The 18,039-nt window shown below is 40.8% G+C and overlaps 1 protein-coding gene across 3 annotated transcripts in view; it reads right to left on the bottom strand.

Annotated features, from left to right (window-relative positions):
• Positions 1-18,039, bottom strand: part of CREBRF (CREB3 regulatory factor) — an 89,770-nt gene that overhangs the window by 18,198 nt on the left and 53,533 nt on the right. For all 3 annotated transcript variants that reach the window (XM_010373330.2, XM_030927283.1, XM_010373332.2), the window contains exons 5-7: positions 13,069-13,263; positions 10,845-11,034; positions 8,463-8,536 (exon numbers count right to left, since the gene is read on the bottom strand). In XM_010373330.2, coding sequence (XP_010371632.1) covers positions 8,463-8,536; positions 10,845-11,034; positions 13,069-13,263 — 459 coding nt within the window. The remainder of the gene's footprint in view (positions 1-8,462; positions 8,537-10,844; positions 11,035-13,068; positions 13,264-18,039) is intronic.

The following is an 18,039-nucleotide window of genomic DNA, read 5'->3' as shown; positions in this document are numbered from 1 at the left end:
GCAGTGAGCTGAGATCGTGACACACTGCACTCCAGCCTGGGCAACAGAGTGAGACACTGTCCCAAAAGAAAAAAAAAAGAAAATCCATACAAGAAGAAATAAAGCATCTGAATAGCTTTTCCTTGTAAAAGAATTGAAATTACCAAATATCTTCCCCAAAAAAAAGAACCCAGAAGGTTTTAATAGCAAATTCGATCATAGATACAATGAAGAAATAAAATTGATCTTATAAAACTTTGTCAAACAAAAAAGGAAGAGAAATCATGGTCCAACTAATTATATGAGGCCAGTACAGCCCTAGTACTAAAACCTTATAAAAAAAGAAAATAAAAATCATAGACCAATATCCCTCTTGAATGTAGACACAAAATCCTTAACAAAGCATTAACAATGGAATCCAACATATTAGAATAGAATATGAAATATTAGCAATAGATTCCAATATAAAAAGGAAGATATATCATAACCAAGTAGAGTTTATTCCAAGAATGCAAGGTTGGCTTAACATCCAAATATTAACAAATGTAATTCACCACTTAACAGGTGAATATGTGATGTATTAACAGAATAAAAGAGAACAATATATGACTGCTCCAACAGATGCAAAAAAATCATCAACACCCATTCATAATAAACAAAACCAGAAATAGAAGGAAATTTTCTCAAAATGATAAAGGATATCTCATCCACAAAAAAGCACAACACAAACATCATACCTAAAGACAGAAGGTTTCCCCTGAGATTGTAAACAAGGCAATCACCACTCTATTTAATATTATGGCTGTTCTAGACATTTTGACAAGGCAGAAAAACAAAAGCCATAAAGATCAGAAAGGAAGAAATAAAACCATTCCTATTTGCAGATGATGACTGTGTCAGCAGAAAATCCCAGGGAATCTACACACCTACTACTGGAACTAAGAGTAATACACAAAAACATGTTTTATACATTAATACCAAAGAACCCAAAATTTCAAAAGCAATTCCATTTACAGAAGCACTAAAAAACATAAAATACTCAGGATTACATCTAATAAAAGATGTTCAAGCACTCTACACTTAACACTGTAAAAGATGGCAGAGAGAAACTAACAAAGACTTAGCTAGGTGGAGAGAGATACCAGGTCCATGGATCGGAAAACTCCATTTTAAGATAGTAGTTCTCTCCAAATAGATCTAAAGAGTCAAAGCAATCCCAATCAAAATTCCAGTAAGCTTTTCTGTAAAAGGTGATAAAGTAATTTGAAAATGTATATAGACATGCAAAAGACCTGTAATAGCCAAAACAGATTTAAACAAAAAGAGCAAAATTGGAGGTCTAACAAGAACTAGCCCTACCTGACTTAAAGATTTACAGTAATTAAGACAGTTCTATACAGTGATCAAGACAATTTTGTATCCACATGACTGGGCGCGATGGCTCATGTCTGTAATCCCAGCTCTTTGGGAGGCCAAGATGGGATAATCGCTCGAGCCCAGGAGTTTGAGACCAACCTGGGCAAGACAGGGAGACCCCGTCTATACATATTTTTTTATCTTTTTTTCTTTTTAAAAATAATTTAAACAGAGACAGGGGTCTCAATATGTTGGCCAGGTTGGTCTTGAACTCTTGACCTCAAGCAATCCTCCCAATTGACCTCCCAAAGTGCTAGGATTACAGGCATAAACCACCATGCCCAGCCCCGTTTCTATTTAAAAAAAAAAAAAAAAAGTTTTGTATCCACATAAAGGAAGATAAATGTATCAATAAAATACAGTATCTAGAAGTAAACCCATAAATATATGGTCTATTGACCGAACAAAGGTGCAAAAACAATTCAATAGGTAAGGGAAAGTCTTTTCAATGTATGGTGCTGGATCAACCAGATATTTACATGGAAAAAAATGAACATCATCTTTTACCTTATACCATATGCAAAAATTGACCTAAAATAGATCATAAGCCTAAATGCAAAACCTAAAACTACGTAAATTCTAAGAAAAAAAAAATACAAGAAAAGATTTGTAAATGTTGGAGTCGGCAAAGGTTTCTTACAACACAAAAAATCATGAAATATAAAAAAATTGACAAATTGATTCATCGAAATTAAAATTGTTTGATCTTTGAAAGATGCCAATGAGGGCCAGGCATGGTGGCTCATGCCTGTAAGCCCACCCAGCACTTTGGGAGGCCAAGGCAGGTGGATCACTTGAGGCCAGGAGTTTGAAACCAGCCTGGCCAACATGGCATAACCCTGTCTCTACTAAAAATACAAAAATCAGCCAGGCGTGGTGGTGCACGCCTGTAATCCCAGCTACTTGGGAGGCTGAGGCATGAGGATCACTTGAACCTGGGAGGCAGAGGTTGCAGTGAGCTGAGATCGCACCACTGGACTCCGGTCTGGACAACAGAGTGAGGAAAGAAAAGAAAGATAGAAAGATGGAAGAAGAGGGGAGGGGAGGAGAGGGAGAGAAAGAGAGAAAGAAGAGAGACAGAAAGAGAGAGAAGGAGAGAGGGAGAGAGGGAAAGAGGCAGAGAGGGAGGGAGGGAAGGAAGGAAGGAAGGGAAGGAGGGAGGGAGGGAGGGGAAGGAAGGGAAGGAGGGAGGGAGGGAGGGAAAGAAAGGAAAGAGAGAGGAGGAAAGAGAGGGAGAAAGAGAGAGGGAGAAAGAGAGAGACAGATGAAGAGAAAGATGAAAGAGAGAAAGAAAGAAAGAAAGAAAGAAAGAAAGAAAAGAAAAGAAAAGAAAAGAAAAGAGGAAAAGAAAGGAAAAGATGCCAATGAGGAAAACAAAAAGTCAAGCCAAAGAACTTATATCCAGAATAAAGAACATTTCCTTATTTATTTACTTACTTACTTACTTTTTTTTTTTTTTTTGAGACGGAGTTTCACTCTTGTTGCCCAGGCTGGAGTGCAATGGCACAATCTCAGCTCACTGCAACCCTGCCTCCCGGGTTCAAGTGATTCCTTACCTCAGCCTCCCAAGTAGCTAGGATTACAGGTGTCCACCACCAAGCCTGGCTAATTTTTTGTATTTTTAGTAGACACGGCATTTTACCATGTTGGCCAGGCTGGTCTTGAACTCCTGACCTCAGGTGATCGGCCCATCTCAGCTTCCCAAAGTGCTGAGATTACAGGTATGAGCCACTGCACCTGGCCCAGAATAAAGAACCTTTAGAAGAGAAACCAATTTTTTTTAATGGCAAAATATTTGAACAGACACTTCACAACAGAAAACATATGAACAGCCAATAAGCACAAGAAAGAGGCTCAATGTTATTAATCAGAGAAATGAAAAGTTAAGACCACAATGAGATACCATCACACACCCATTAGATTTGTAAAAGTAAGAAGATCGGCCCTGCCATGTGTTGGCAAAGCTGTGGACCAACTAGAACCCTCCTACACTGTTTTTAAGAATGTAAAACGGGCCGGGCGCGGTGGCTCAAGCCTGTAATCCCAGCACTTTGGGAGGCCGAGACGGGCGGATCACAAGGTCAGAAGATCAAGACCATCCTAGCTAACACGGTGAAACCCCGTCTCTACTAAAAAATACAAAAAACTAGCCGGGCGACGTGGCGGGCGCCTGTAGTCCCAGCTACTTGGGAGGCTGAGGCAGGAGAATGGCCTAAACCCAGGAGGCAGAGCTTGCAGTGAGCTGAGATCCGGCCACTGCACTCCAGCCTGGGCGGCAGAGCGAGACTCCGTCTCAAAAAAAAAAAAAAAAAAAGAATGTAAAACGGTACAGGCAGTTTGGAAAACAGTTTAGCAGTTTCTTATGCAATTAAATATACACTTATCTTATGAATCAGTCATTCTACATCTAGTTATTTAACCAAGAGAAATTAAAACACATGTCTACCCAAATACCTGTACACAAATACTCATAGCCCCTTGGTTATAGCCAAAAACTTGAAACAATGTAAGTATCCATCAACAGGTGATGAGATAAACAAATAGTAGTATATCCAAACAACGGAATACTAGTTAGCAATAAAAAGGATCTAACTACTGATGCAGGTAACAACATGAAGGAATTTTTCAATAATTATGCTGAGTGAAAGTAGCCAGGCAAAAATGTAAACATATTGTGATTCCATTAATGTAAGATCTTAGAAAATGTAAATTATAGTGACAGAAAGCAGACTGTGGCTACCCAGGGATAGGAGTGGAGAGCAGAATAACTTACAAAGGGGCACTAGGAATCTTTTGGAGGTAATGGAAATATTCATTATCTTGATTGTTTCACACATGTATGTGTATATGTAAACTAATCGAATTATACCCTCTCAATGTGTAGAGGTACTGTACTTCAATTATACCTCGGTAAAGCTGTGAGGAAAACACATTTTTTATTTCAGCACACAGGATTCCTACGGTCTGAACTTAATCTCTACCTCTTCAGAGACTGCCTTGGTGATTTGAGGTTTTTGTTGTTTTTAAAGAGACAGGGTATTTCTCTATCATCCACGCTGGTCTCAAACAATCCTCCCACCTCAGCCTCTTAAGTAACTGGGATTACAGAAGCATGCCACACGCCTGGTGTAAAAACCAGTAATTTGTTATTCTTCATCTAGCAATACTGAGAAGGGGCCAATCTAAACTGCAGTTGAAGAGGAAAGTGAGAGGGACAATTTAAAACTACTTTCAGAGGCCGGGCATGGTGGCTCACACCTGTAATCCCAGCACTTTGGGAGGCCAAGGCGGGTGGATCACGATGTCACGAGATCGACACCATCCTGACAAACACGGTGAAACCCCATCTCTACTAAAAATACAAAAAAATAAAATTAGCCAGGTGTAGTGACAGGCGCCTACAGTCCCAGCTACTCGGGAGGCTGAGGCAGGAGAATGGTGTGAACCTAGGAGGCAGAGCTTGCAGTGAGCCGAGATTGCACCACTGCACTCCAGGCTGGGTGAGATAGCAAGATTCCATCTCAAAAATAAATAAATAAAATAATAAAAATAAAAATAAAAAAACCACATTCAGGGCCAATATGTGTAAAATGTGTCACTGAACAAGTAAAGTACAGCTAACCTCCTAAATCACTTGAAACAAAAAATCTGTGTTTTCTCCTCCATGAATAATTGAAAGAGAATACTACTTACTCAAGGATATCTGCATACAGGCTAGACTTAGGGAAAACAATGGGGTTCTCCCATACTCAATACGTTAAAAGTAAATAAAGTTACTTTTAAAAGAGAAAACATGGTCGGGCATGTTCGCTCATGCCTGTAATCCCAGCACTTTGGGAGGCCGAGGCAGGCGGATTACCTGAGGCCAGGAGTTGGACACCAGCCTGACCAACATGGAGAAACCCTGTCTCCACTAAAAACACAAAATTAGCCAGGTGTAGTGGTGCACGCCTGTAATCCCAGCTACTCGGGAGGCTGAGGCAGGAGAATCGCTTGAACCCAGGAGGCAGAGGTTGTGGTGAGCCAAGATAGCGCCATTGCACTCCAGCCTGGGCAACAAGAGTCAAACTCTGTCTCAAAAAAAAAAAAAAAAAAAAAAAAAAAAACAGAAAAGAAAAAGAAAAAACACTATAAAATCTAAAGTAAAACTGAGCAGAATAGTTCTTCTCAAGCCTTGACAGTGTCCAAGCACATTACGGGGCAGGGAGAAAAAAGGGAAAGGGCTCTCATGCTACCACAAACCTCCGGTTTAGGAAATAGAAGCACCTGGCTCTCAGAAATTGAGTCCAAACATTCAACTCATAAACAGATCCTCCTCCTCTGATGCCATATTCATCAAGGGATTTTCTGGTTTTAATTTTTCCATATAGCTTTCTTAGGGACAAAATACGTCAGTCAGGGTGAAGGGTTAACACTTCTATTTCTCATTCGGAGTCAACCAGTTTCCACAGGATTCACAGAGTAGTCTCCAGTAAGCTTTGGCAGGAGGAATCAATAGAAGGAAGTTTGGTGGGATAGGATGAGATGAGTAGTATAGTGGGCCCCTGAAGCTAGTCCCTGGAACAATGCCAGTTTATGACATATTAAAAATGATCAAGACAGGCCGGGCACGGTGGCTCAAGCCTGTAATCCCAGCACTTTGGGAGGCCTAGACGGGCGGATCACGAGGTCAGGAGATCGAGACCATCCTGGCTAACACGGTGAAACCCCGTCTTTACTAAAAAATACAAAAAACTAGCCGGGCGAGGTGGCGGGTGCCCGTAGTCCCAGCTACTCGGGAGGCTGAGGCAGGAGAATGGCGTAAATCCGGGAGGCAGAGCTTGCAGTGAGCTGAGATCCGGCCACTGCACTCCAGCCCGGGCGACAGAGCGAGACTCCGCCTCAAAAAAAAAAAAAAAGAAAGAACAATAGGAAAATGGGTAGCTTTGCATTACAACACACCAACAATTATTTTATTTCATTCATTTACTGAGTGGCTGTTAAATAAAACACAAGTTCATTTCATTAAGTTGAAAACTTTACAGTTGAAAATTATTTTTCTGCCCTCACCAAAGGAAAATAATCAAGATAAAGGATTAAGAAAAACTGCACAGTTTATTGAACACCTATGTGCCAGACATGCTAAACTTAAGAAAACCTCTAGAAACAAATAACTGATCATTTTTCACACTGTTTCACTTTCAGATTCAACTTGCCCAAAAGAACCACACATTGAAGAGGACAAATTTTGAGGCAAAGGAATATACTAACTTACTTATAACACCAGGCTTAAACAAAATAAGAGAGAAGGGAGGTGTTCTTATCACAGAAGATCAAAACCAGAGCTTCCCATACCCGTGAAGTGCTGTAAAAGGGTTCTAGATGTGTAAAATAATTATCCCCTCAGCTCATGGGGATCTCCTCCCATGAGCAGCCTACTCCTCTTATATTCCATGATGCCTAAGAGATGATAATTTTCTACATGTGCTACGATGTGAAACGCCGAGAAGCACTTTGGTTTAGATCAAAACCAGTAGTTCCTGAATAAGTGCTAGAATGGTTGCATTAAGAATAATCTTGGGCCCAGGTGCAGTGGCTCATGCCTGTAATCCCAGCACTTTGGGAGACGAAGGCGGGTGGATCACCTGAGGTCAGGAGTTCCAAACCAGCCTTGCAAACATAGTGAAACCCCGTCTCTACTAAAAATACAAAAATTAGCCAGGTGTGGTGTGCAGGCCTGTAGTCCCAGCTATTCGGGAGGCTGAGGCAGGAGAATTGCTTGAACCTGGGAAGCAGAGGTTGCAGTGACCCGAGGTGGAGCCACTGTACTCCAGCCTGGGCGACAGGGCATCTCAAAAAAAAAAAAAAAAGACTAGGCCGGGCGCGGTGGCTCAAGCCTGTAATCCCAGCACTTTGGGAGGCCGAGATGGGCGGATCACGAGGTCAGGAGATCGAGACCATCCTGGCTAACACAGTGAAACTCCGTCTCTACTAAAAATACAAAAACTAGCCGGGCGAGGTGGCAGGCGCCTGTAGTCCCAGCTACTCGGGAGGCTGAGGCGGGAGAATGGCGCAAACCTGGGAGGCGGAGTTTGCAGTGAGCTGAGATCCGGCCACTGCACTCCAGTCCGGGCGACAGAGCGAGACTCCGCCTCAAAAAAAAAAAAAAGAATAATCTTAGCTGGATGCAGCGGCTCGTGCCTGTAATCCCAGCACTTTGGGAGGGTGAAGTGGGCGGATTGCTTGAGCCCACAAATTTGAGACCAGCCTGAGCAACACAGTAGAAACTCCACCTCTATAAAAAATGCAAAAAATTAGCCAGGCGTAGTAGCGCACTCCTGTATTCCCAGTCACCCGGGAGGCTGCGGTGGGAGGATCATCTGAGCCCGGGAGGTAGAGGCTGCAGCGAGCTGTGATTGCACTACTGCACTCTAGCCTGGGCAACAGAGTAAGACCCTGTCACACACACAAAAAGAGAATGATCTGAGAAGTGTTAAAAATATGGATTCTTGAGTTCTACTTGTACACACAATCTAATTCAGAAGATCTGCAGAGAAGCCTAGAAATGTGTATTTTAACCAAGTACACAGACAATTCCAATGAGCAATCAAATCTGAAAAACACAGGTCTAAATTATTCATATGAAGCCTAAAATATCATTATTCAATTTAGGGAAAATATTAAAATCAGTCAACAGAAGTGGCTAACCCAGTAACACAATTATAAAACAAGAAATTACTGTGATCTTTTGAGAAATGCAGGTTGCTTTTGCTGCCTATTCTTAATAGTAAAACTTTCCACATCTTTTACAGAAAAAATAAAATAAATACATTATCATGGTCACAAGTGGATCAGCTTGTTAGCGTACAGATAAGATGTGGATTGGGAAGTCACCAGTACAGAAACTTATACTAAAAGGAGGACAAGAATGAAGGAAAATGAGTATGTGGCTTACTGAACAGATAAACAAATAGGAGGCTAGCCAAAAACTAGGCAGAATACAGGGAAAGCAAATCACAAACCAAAGAAAAGAGAGTGCTCAGCAAATCAATAGGTGGTTAATCAACTTCTTAAAACTTTAGGTTTACCATATTCTGTGTTGAGGCCCCATAATTTCACTTTATTAGCTTCATACTGGGCTTTCTTCTTTAACCGACAAGCTCTGTGAAAGGAAGGAGCAGTTAGTTCACTTTCTTTTTCTTTAATTTCAATTTTATTATTTTTAATTATGGAGAAGGGGTCTTGCTATGTTGCCCAGGCTACTCTCCAACTCCTGGCTGCAAGTGACCCTCCCTTTTTGGCCTCCGAAAGTGCTGGGATTATAGGCATGAGGCACCATGCCCAGCCTGCTTTCTCTTTTAAGTGAATATTCATCTTTCATTTTCTAACAGCAATCCAAAACCGCTGCCTACTGATGTTTATCAAATGACTGAGTTACCAGAAAACACAACATAATCATTTATGCAAATTGATTTTTAAAAATTTAGCACACATTTAGAAATAAAGCTATGATCAGTACACACCTATTAAAGTGACTATAAAACAAAAATAAAAATAAAAACTGATAATACCAAAAGTTGTAGAGGATGTGATGCCAGTGGAACCCTCATGTATTGCTAGTAGGAATGTAAAACGGTACATATAGCTACTTTGGAGAATAGTTTGGCAGTTTCTTATTAACATATTTGCTTGGATATTTATCTAAGACAAATGCAAATATATTCACACAAACATCTGTAAGTGAATGTTGATAGTGGTTTTTTTCGTAATTGCCAAAAACTGAAGGCAACCCAAATGCCCTTCAACTGGTGAATGGATGAACTGTAGTATATCCCCACCCAAAGGAATACAACTCAGCAACAAAAAGGAACAAATTATTACTCCAGGCAACAATATAGATGAATCTTAAATGCATCATGTTGAGTGAAAGAATACAGATTCAGCTGGGCGTGGTGGTTCACACCTGTAATCCCAGCACTTTGGGAGGCCAAGCCAGGCAAATCGCTTAAGCTCAGGAGTTTGACACCAGCCTGGGCAACATGGTGAAACCCCATCTCTACAAAAAATACAAAAATTAGCTGGGCATGATGGGTCACATCTATAATCCCAGCTACTTAAGGGGCTGAGGTGGGAGGATCCCTTGAGCACTGGAGGCAGAGGCTGCAGTGAGCAGAGATCAGGCCACTGCCTAGGTGACAGAGTGAGATCCTGTCTCAAAAAAAAAGGAAGACAGGTTCAATCAAAGGCTATGTACATACAGTATATTCCATGTACATGACATTATGCAAAAGGCAAAACTATGGAGACAGAAAATAGGTAAGTGGCTTTGAGGAGCTATGGGTGCAGGAAAGGGTTTGCTTTTACAAAGAGACATAAGGCAACTTTTTTTTTTTTTTTTTTTTTTTTTTTTTTTTTTTTTGAGGCAGAGTCTCGCTCTGTGGCCCAGGCTGGAGTGCAGTGGCCGGATCTCAGCTCACTGCAAGCTCCGCCTCCTGGGTTTACGCCATTCTCCCGCCTCAGCCTCCCAAGTAGCTGGGACTACAGGCGCCCGCCACCTCGCCCGGCTAGTTTTTTTTTTGTATTTTTTAGTAGAGACGGGGTTTCACCGTGTTCGCCAGGATGGTCTCGATCTCCTGACCTTGTGATCCGCCCGTCTCGGCCTCCCAAAGTGCTGGGATTACAGGCTTGAGCCACCGCGCCCGGCCGAAGGCAACTTTTTAAGATGATGAAAATGTTCAATATCTTGATTGTGGTGGTGGTTATGTGATTGGATATGTTTGTCAAAACTCATAAAAGTATACATTAAAAGGTATACATTTTACTGTTAAGTTATAGCTCAATAACTCTGATTTACTAAAAAAGCAAACACAAAATAAAGCTATCAAAAAATTTTTATTGTTATACTATAACATAATGCACCAGAGTCCATTCATCTCTCCCCTCTTAAGAACTTTTTCCGGCCGGGCGCGGTGGCTCAAGCCTGTAATCCCAGCACTTTGGGAGACCGAGACGGGCAGATCACGAGGTCAGGAGATCGAGACCATCCTGGCTAACATGGTGAAACCCCATCTCTACTAAAAAAAAAAAAAATACAAAAAACTAGCCAGGTGAGGTGGCGGGCGCCTGTAGTCCCAGCTACTCGGGAGGCTGAGGCAGGAGAATGGCATAAACCCGGGAGGCGGAGCTTGCAGTGAGCTGAGATCCGGCCATTGCACTCCAGCCCGGGCGACAGAGCGAGACTCCGCCTCAAAAAAAAAAAAAAAAAAAAAAAAAAAACTTTTTCCATAAAACAAAAATACCATCTCCTACTTTCAAAAGAAAAATTATAATATTCTCATTGTAGTATTTATAAAATAAAAATACAATTTCTGAATAATGGCTGAAGTGGTTGTCCTTCTATAAAAACTCACTGAGGGCCTAACCTCACCTCATAAACTTTTTTCACATGAGTGAACATTATTAGCATTTACCTGGAAGCCAGCTTATTTTTTTCCTTCCTTGACCTTGGCCGGGCTGTTAAGGGAAGCTCACTGACTGGAGTCAGGTCACTAATCACCTTATTCAGTTTCCGAAGTTCATTGCCTATCTGGAGGAGTTTTTTAGGATTTGGAGTCAGGTCTTCTACATCAGTTCTCCGTGACTTCTTTACTGCATATTTTCCTATAAACAGTTTAAAAGAAGTTTAAGTTAGATCACTTTAATTAACAAGAGACACATTTTTCACAGCCACATTTTAAACCACTTCCCACCACTACCCTTTCTTTTCAGAAGTCTTGGCATGTTTCAGAAGTCTTAGCATGTTTAACAATCTATCCTAGAAGGGCTGGCCTCCTCTCTTTCCCATCTTGTGGCTGCAGGAAATGGGGGGGTGATATAGCAGAGTTCTAACTTTTTCCAAGCTCTTCCCCACCCTAGGCTTATAGTCTTAGCATGACAGATTCTTCATTATTTGCATGGCATACTAAGCATCTCAAATCTCAGGATGAGTAGGAGTTCAACTAAACACCAAAATCAGGACTAGGGTATAATATATAGTCAGAAGAAAGCTTGGAGATTTTACCCAAACCAAGATGTTTCTGATGTTATGTCTGAAAATTGTCAGACATACACATTTTTGTACTGAACTTGAAAATCCAACAAGTAAGCATAACCTTGTTTAAAAGCTCTTCTTTGGTTGCTTTGATAAATAACATTATAGAAGACCAAAGGAGTCTTGGTCTATCACTCTAGGCAAAAGGGATGGCTCTGTCCTCCGAACTCCTTCAACTTTCCTAGTACTCATCATATGCTACTTGGGATACTGACTGGACTTAATGTTTCATTTCTGGTAGAAAACTTATCTGAAGGCAAACACTTGGTAATTATTTAGTGAGCGACAATATAGTACACATGGTGGCGAGTGGAAAGGGAAAATGAGGCACAAACATACGTCAGATGGAATTCTTGTCCTCAAAAATCCTTAGCAACTCACATCTGTACGATGAGTGAATAACCTGTTTACTGACCATCACGCTTACTAGTAGTTCCCCTCCCCACTTTTTCCAGTAAAGACTTGGTATTAATTTTTTTTTTTTTTTTTATTCAGAGCAGAAGAACTAGAAACTTTGGATTAATTTAAAAATAACATTTGTGGGCCGGGCGCGGTGGCTCAAGCCTGTAATCCCAGCACTTTGGGAGGCCGAGACGGGCGGATCACAAGGTCTGGAGATCGAGACCATCCTGGCTAACACAGTGAAACCCCGTCTCTACTAAAAAATACAAAAAACTAGCCGGGCGTGGTGGCGGGCGCCTGTAGTCCCAGCTACTCGGGAGGCTGAGGCAGGAGAATGGCGTAAACCCGGGAGGTGGAGCTTGCAGTGAGCTGAGATCCGGCCACTGCACTCCAGCCTGGGCGACAGAGTGAGACTCCGTCTCAAAAAAATAAAAATAAAAATAAAAAAGTAACATTTGTACGGAATCACAATAAAAAGTCTGACCTACCTAAGACTGTCATTTTTAAAATTTTTTTAGAGACAGGATCTCACTCTATCGCCCAGGATGGAGCACAGCAGCACAATCACAATTCATCACAGACTCTAACTCCTGGACTCAAGTGATCTCCCGTCTCAGCCTCCCAAAGTGCTGGGATTACAGGCATGAGTCACAGCACATGACCTGACCTACCTAAGCTTATAAACTTTGATTCCTACTACAGGTATTCAACTCTTCTCTACTACTCCTTTTCTCCATAACCATCCTCCCTTTCTTTTCTTTCCTTGTCCTTTTATCCCCACTATGATTTGAATTCCAGTCCCCCCATTTACATTTAGATCTGGGGATTAGACAAGAATGTAAGACAGCCCGTTCACTTTCTCCTCAACCCTTTCTGGTTATAGCAACTGTGACAGGTCAGAAATCAGCAGCCTCCTGGTCATTTCCTGGATGGGGTAAGTAGATTAAGAAGGGACTAGAAATGAAATCATGTTTACATAGTCCTTCCTCCCTGCTTAGGTGAGAACTCTTAACACTGATAAAAGCTATTTGTGAGTGATGAAGAGTAGTCATGCAACGTAGCAGCTCTATTATAGTCCCCATCTCCAGTTTGCTAGGAAGGGTTGAATGTCTAGGTACATGGAGTAATAAGCAAAGCATTATGGATTAGTATCTCAACTTAATTAAAGTGACACTAAATATCTGACTGCAATCCCCTCTTACCATGATGTAAGCCATTTTTCTGATACATATTACTTGGCAAAGTATCTCGGTTCCACTCAGATGGTCTCAGCATCCTCTCTTGCTGTGATGGTGTAAGTTGTTCACTATACTCCCAGAAGTATCTTCTTTTACCTCTCTTCCGTGAAGATATTGAAGTCATCTCCTTCAGGTCTTCTACAGAATCATTTTCATAGCCTTAAAAAAAAAGGTCCCGCAATTTTTAAGCTCCATAAATTTCAATAAATCAATCAGAACAAACGAAAAGATCCCTTCTATTTGTAACTTGATACATTTCCTTGCATCTGAAAACATCACTGGCACGTCAAAGACAATAAAAACCAGGTCTATAAGAGAACTTTTATTATGTAAATCTCTAACTCATAAAACATTCAGAGATTAACATGGATAACTACACTGTTCATCTTCCTTGGGTTTCTCTTTAGTTTTTATAAGTTAGTATGCAATACTATTTTTATTATCTTCACACAGGATTGAGAGAACAATTACAGGATAGCCACAGGAATATCAAAAGTACTATCAGATAATGGTACTTAGATACATATACTATGACTTTTAAATGTCTTCCTTCTAATATTTATGTATCTGAAACATCTCAGACAGAGAGCTATGTACATTTTTTAAATTATTTTTTCTTATTTTTCTCTTTTTCTAATTTAAAAAAAAATTTTTTGTAGGCTGGGGGCAGTGGCTCACACCTATAATCCCAGTACTTTGGGAGGCTGAGATAGGTAGATCACTTGAGGTCAGGAGTTTGAGACCAACCTGGCCAACACGGCAAAGCCCTGTCTCTACTAAAAATACAAAAATTAGCCAGGACATGGTGGTGCATGCCTGTGATCCCAGCTACTCAGGACGCAGAGGCACAAGAATCACTCGAACCCAGGGGGCAGAGGTTGTAACAAGCCGAGATTGTGCCGCAGCACGCCAGTCTGGACAACAGAATGAGACTCTGACTCTGTCTCCAAAAAAAATATATTTTTTTTTGCAGAGACAGAGGTCTCACTATGTTGCCCAGGCTGGTCTTAAAACTCCTGGGTTCACAAGCGGTCCTCTGGCCTCAGTCTCTGAAAGTGCTGGGATTACAGGCATGAGCCACCATGCCTAGCCCAGCTATATACATTTCTATGATAGTGTTCTACTGGGCAGAATTTTATGAGGCAGCATTAGTTTTCTTCCTACCTCTCATCCTACTTCTTTTGGAAAAGTATAAAAGATGACAGTTCTCATACTGGCTATCAGATAAAAAACTTACATGCCTATTCCAGTTAATATTTTATTGAAAGCTATCTGTATTAACTTCACTGTTTAAAAAGGGGGGATTTTCCTAAAAGGAAGTTTCAGAAAATACTTAAATTCTGAGTTGCTAGAACTGTTGGTCAGACCCAATACTGAATGACCTATAAATCTAAAATACCCTCAGAGAATGGCCACCTCTGATGTACTCCGGATCCTTAATGTTAGGTACATGAAGAAGAGGGATGAGCTGTGCAAAGAACGTACACAATCCAAACCTAAGGTAACCAGGAAAACTTGGGCAGCATTGGCCATAAGTAAAATGGTCATTTTTCCTTCCTGAAAACATAAGGTGATGACATGTTTGCTTTGAGGAACTAGGTTTTCTCCAAACAAAGAATGAATCAGAAGTATGCTTCCATTTAAATAGTACTCTGGAAAAGGCAAAACTATATGGACACAGTGGTTGGCAGGGATTGACAGTGGAGGAAAGGGATGACAATAAAAGAACATAAAGTGCCGGGTGTGGTGGCTCACGCCTGTAGTTCCAGGACTTTGGGAGGCTGAGGTGGGTGGATCACCTGAGATCAAGAGTTTGAGACCAGCCTGGCCCACATGAGGAAACCTCGTCTCTATTAAAAATACAAAAATTAGCTGGGCATGGTGGTGGGTGCCTGTAATCCTGGATACTCGGGAGGCTGAGGCAGGAGAATCACTTGAACCCAGGAGGTGGAGGCTGCAGTGAGCCAAGACTGTGCCATTGCACTACAGCCTGGACAACAAGAGCAAGACTCCATCTCAATAAAATAAAATAAAATAAAATAAAATAAAATAAAATAAATAAAATAGGGATTTTGGGAGGTGATGAAACTATTCTGTATCTTGATTGTGGTGGTGGTTATATGATTACATGATTTGTCAAAACTCATAAAAGTGTACACTGTAAGGGGGTGAATTTTACTGTGTGAAAATTATGCCACAATAAATATGACTTTAAAAAAGGAATCAATTTGGAAAGCAGAATGATTTCTGAGCAACAGTTAAGACAAGCTTTTGTAGCACTGCTGGCATTAACAGCATTTTATTAGTGCACATGTGGTAGTTTAAAACAAAACAGCAAGCAGTGTGATGGTGACCCTTAGGCTCTTCTTAAAAAATGACGCACAAGTTGAGTGACACAATCATTTCTAGAAGTCTAATTTTTTAAAATTGTATTAGAATAAAGCAATGGCTTTGGCCTATTTATTTGTGCTTATGTTTCTTTTCAAATTATAGGATTTGTTTTGTTCTAATTATCAATCCAATTTTGGAAAAGATGCAAGGGCCATATTGTGTCAACAGAAATGGCCTTGAAAAAGGCCGTTGTGGCCGGGCACAGTGGATCACACCTGTAATCCCAGCACTTTGGGAGGCCGAGGCGGGCGGATCATGAGTTCAGGATATCGAGACCATCCTGGCTCACACAATGAAACTCCATCTCTACTAAAAATACAAAAAATAAAAAATAAATAAAAAGGCCCTTGTGGCCAGGCACGGTGGCTCACGCCTATAATCCCAGCACTTTGGGAGGCTGAGGTAGGTGGATCACCTGAGGTCAGGAATTCAAGACCAGCCTGGCCAACATGGCGAAACCATCTCTACTAAAAATACAAAAATTAGCTGGACATGGTGGTGCACACCTGTAATCCCAGCTACTCAGGAGGCTGAGGCAGGAGATGACTTGAACGCAGGAGGCGGAGTACAGTGAGACGAGATCACACCACTGCACTCCAACCTGGGCAACAAGAGCAAGATTCTATCTCAATAAATAAATAAATAAATAAATAAACAAACAAACAAACCCTTGTTGCACTAGGTAAGCAAAAATTACTGGCTCACATAGATTACCCTAGTTTGACTGTGAACACCTCAACACAGGCAGATGCACCAACCAAAACACTCCCACCTTCCTATCAATGTCAGTAATTGGGTGTTCCACGCCTATATACACACATATATATAAATGCACACCATCCTTCTGGATACTTTACTTGATATACTCCCTTAGATAGTAACTACCTTTGCCTCTCTGCGGGCACCTGGATCTCTGGCAAAAAACCGTCCCTGGTTAGGAAGAAGGTTATCAGCTCCATTTATATGAACTAAAATGCTCATGGAGACTTGACATGATTTGGCACAGCTGGGACTAAGTCAGGCCCCACAACTCAAGGTGTCTTGCTCCAAGTGGGCTTCCCACTTTTCTTGTGCCTAATTAAATGATCTGAATAGATTTTTTCCTGCATATATTTCATGTCAAGTTTAAATAATCATGAAATGTTTTTATTTCTTCTGTCCCATCCAAATTAGTTACTAGTTTTATTACCTATAGGTAGGTGTTCAGCCTTTTTCCCAGAAGTATTTAAAAGCTATCAGTTTTCTTTGACTTAATATAGTAACGTTTTCTAATAGCATACACCATAAATTCACCATCACAAACACATTCTCTCTCTCTCTCTCTCTCTGTTGCCTAAAGCCATCCACCTTTCTTGGGATGGTGGTGTTGTCATCCAGGCTGGAATGCAGCAGTGTGATCACAACTCACTGCAGCCTTGACCTCCTGGGCTCAAGCAATCCTCCCACCTCAACCTCCAGAGTAGCTAGGGCTACAGGCACACACCACTACATTGGGCTAATTTTTGTATTTTTTGTAGAGACAGGAGTCTCCCTATGTTACCCAAGGTGGTCTCGAAGTCGAGCTCAAGCAATCTTCCCACTTCAGCCTCCCAAAGTGCTGAGATTACAGGCATGAATTACCATGTCAATACAGAGACTACCAATGTAAATATTTCTCAAACTAGGTTCCAAAGAACACTATTACCATAAGATATGGTTTTATCCAAAGTGAATTATGTACTCAGATAAGTTTAAAAATCTCTCATCCTGCATATCTCTCTTGCCAAATCAAAGTACACATAGACATGTTAAAAGACTCTAAGAAATCATAACAGTAAATAAACCCATTTAACACTAAGTTCCATGAAGATAAAGATGTCTACTTTTTTCATCTCTGTATAGCCAGTACCTAATATACACAGTGCCCACCACAAAAGTAGGCACTCAAAATTTTTTAAACAAATCAATGATTTTGTTTAATGCAACATTTCCCATTAGGGCCTTTCTCTTTTCTTTCCATGTGACAGATCATCATCCTGACCTAACTCATTCCTATCCAACATGATTACCAAAAAAGTAAAAGTAACAAATACCACATTTACTGCCTAAAATTTCAATCACACATCTCTGGTTAGTACAGACTGTCAATAAGCTGGTAAAGTCAACTGTGAAAATGTTTAGTGAAAATTACAAAATAAATTATCATTCTAGGAGCCCAATTCTTAGCCTTACAACCATGTAATTTCATGACCCCAAACAGTTGTAGCCTGTCCACAGAAAAGGCTCTATTAAAATTTGGGAGCCAATCCAGAAAAGAAACTAAAACTCCATTTTGCACCTTTCCTGAAACTTTGTAGGCTCATGAACTGTTGTAGCCAAGTGCCAAGAAACAGCATCAAGGGAGCTAGTCCTCACAAAAGGGCCTTTGTAAACTGTCAGCTATAAATTAAACCAATCAATCCACTCTAAACTAGGACTGAAGAAACTATAGCTATCCTTACTCTTTTGCTACGAAGAATTTCTTTCTGCTCCTCACCGGTACCTCACTTTTGCATCTTTAAAGTC

Source organism: Rhinopithecus roxellana, chromosome 3 (assembly GCF_007565055.1).
Source record: "Rhinopithecus roxellana isolate Shanxi Qingling chromosome 3, ASM756505v1, whole genome shotgun sequence".
NCBI lineage: Eukaryota > Metazoa > Chordata > Mammalia > Primates > Cercopithecidae > Rhinopithecus > Rhinopithecus roxellana.
Note: the sequence above shows the minus strand (reverse complement) of the source record. Positions and strands in the feature narration are given on the sequence as shown.